General features: G+C 38.9%; 1 protein-coding gene across 1 annotated transcript in view; it reads right to left on the bottom strand.

Annotated features, from left to right (window-relative positions):
- Positions 1-993: 993 nt before the first annotated feature.
- The window catches only part of CSUI_010851 (uncharacterized protein), a gene marked incomplete at both ends in the record, with an annotated part of 1965 nt that continues 594 nt past the window's right edge, over positions 994-2364 (bottom strand). The window contains 2 exons of the mRNA XM_068070952.1: positions 994-1154; positions 1936-2226. Of these exons, the coding sequence (XP_067917072.1) occupies positions 994-1154; positions 1936-2226 (452 nt within the window). The remainder of the gene's footprint in view (positions 1155-1935; positions 2227-2364) is intronic.

The raw sequence follows: 2364 nt of genomic DNA on the forward strand, positions 1-2364 counted from the left end.
GAAGGAAAGAAAGAGATAGATGAAAAAGAGAGAGGGGTGAAAGAGACAAAGAAAGGTCAAGAGAGGAAGAGATACCTTCACATAATCTGAGTCTTGAAGAAGAGGTAAAAAGAAGAAAAAGAAAGAGAAGAAGAAAAAGAAAGAGAAGAAGAAAGCACGATTCAGAAATTACGGGGGAGAGAAAGAGAAAAACGCATACACAGAGAGATGGAGAGATAGGAATAGATCGATAGATAGATCGAGACTAAGTAGAAATAGTATAAAGATATACATATCTATACATATCTATATATATATATAGATGTCTGTATGTACGTGTATATATGGAGAGAGGGCTTAGAATTACTCACACCTCCTCCTCCTCCTTCTCTTCAGTGCCGTACATCCATAGCCTGCCTCTCTGCTAAAGACTCTATACACATATAGGTACATATACATACATATACATACATATATGCATATATATAGTGAAATAGATGAGAGTTGTGTATCTATCTATACATGTGCGTATCATGTGTATAGGTGGCGAGTAGAATGAGAGAAGTGGAGATAGAAAGGAGGAGAGGGAGGGTCGTCGGCCTCACTCATCGTCTTGCCTCTCCCTCGAGATTTCCAAAGCGTATGAAAGAGAGAGAGAGAGAGATTTCGCGTCATACACACCTACCTCTTCCATAAACTTATATCTAGACTACTACTACTACTAAAGCTATATCAAAAAAGACACCTCCCTCCCTATCGAGCGCTTAATCAAGTCTATAGAAAGATAGACAGATTGATAGAGAGGCATATAACGAGCAGTGTATATACAGACGGACACATGCAGAGACGCCTCATGAAACAGGCCGAAGTCTACACCTACGTAAATAGATGGATCGATAGATAGATGCGTATATGACTATTACATGTGCATGAGATATCTATTTGTCTATCTATATCCATGTATATGGAGTGGAACGGATGTATGAGGATAAGTGTGTTTTGCCTAGTTACCTTGAGAAGAGAGTTTGAATCCGAGAGAAGCACAACCTCGCGGTTCGTGAGAATATCGAAGAGATAGGGATGTTTACGAAAGAAAGACGAAGAAGAAAAAGAGGAAGAAGAAGAAGATAAACTTCCATCAAAAGGCACATAAGGCTCAAGCCACGCGTCGTCGCCTTCACACACATAATTGCAATACAAAAGAAAGAGAGAACGAAAGAGAAAAGGAAAAAAGGAAGAAGAAGAAGAAGAATAGAGAGAGCTAACGAAAAGAAAGAAAGAAAGGACACCTCGGAAAATTCAAGCTCCTCCCTAATCTATTTTCAATCTCTATAGTCTATCGATCTCTCTTCAGTCTACCTCTCTTAATCTGTCTTTCTATCTGCAGCTCTTCTACATATTCGGACTGACCAGCGTTATAGCTGTCTACACATACAGATGGATAGACAGATAGATTACAGATCGATCAATAGATAGATAGATAGAGAGATAGATAGATAGGTAGACAGATAGACTGAAGATACATAGATAGATTAAAGATAGATAGACAAATCAAAGGTAAGTGTATCTCTCTCTATATATATGTCTACGTGTGTGTACATGTGGAGCTATCATCTTGCATCTACAGAGGAGGAAGGAAATCTACATGCATGTAGTTAAAGTATAAACACTCTATGCCAGGAGATTGACTAAAGATAGAGTAAAGATAGATATAAATTTGTATGTGTCTCTCTTTACATGTCTACAACTTCATGTCTAGCAGAAGATCTACATAAGCCTCACTCCGAACTAGACCTCTCTAAGATCAAGTCTCTCTTCTTCTTCTTCTCCTTATCATCTAACACATGACATACCGACACGGCATGAAAAAACGAGAAGAGAAGAGAAGGGAGAGAGACAAATATATATATATATATATACATATATATATATATATCGATGGATATATGTATATACCTCTAAGGACCTCGACAAGCCAGGAGGCTCCTCTTTGGACGGCGAGGCTTTCTGCTTGGAGGAGTCGACCTGAGAGAATAGACCTCCATATCAATCGATAGAAGGAGAAACAGCGAGCTCTATCCACTAGAGACACAGGAGCACCTCTCTGCCTTTCTTCTCCTTCTTTTCTTCTCTTAGAAAAAGGGAAAGAAGAAGAGGAAGAGGAGAGACTCTTGGGAAGAACGTAAGGCCAGTCTGCGTGATAGAAACTCAAAGAGGAAGAAGAAGAAGAATCTAAGGGCGGAGAACCTGAGAGCATAAAGGACACGGAGACAGATTTAAGACACATACATAGATTGGAAAAAAAACGATAGATAAATTAAAGATAGATAGATAGATTAAACAGAGATACATTAGAGACGGCGAGAGGGAAAGAAAGAGAAAGAT

This window comes from Cystoisospora suis (assembly GCF_002600585.1).
Source record: "Cystoisospora suis strain Wien I chromosome Unknown contig_8577, whole genome shotgun sequence".
NCBI classification, from domain to species: Eukaryota; Apicomplexa; class Conoidasida; order Eucoccidiorida; family Sarcocystidae; genus Cystoisospora; species Cystoisospora suis.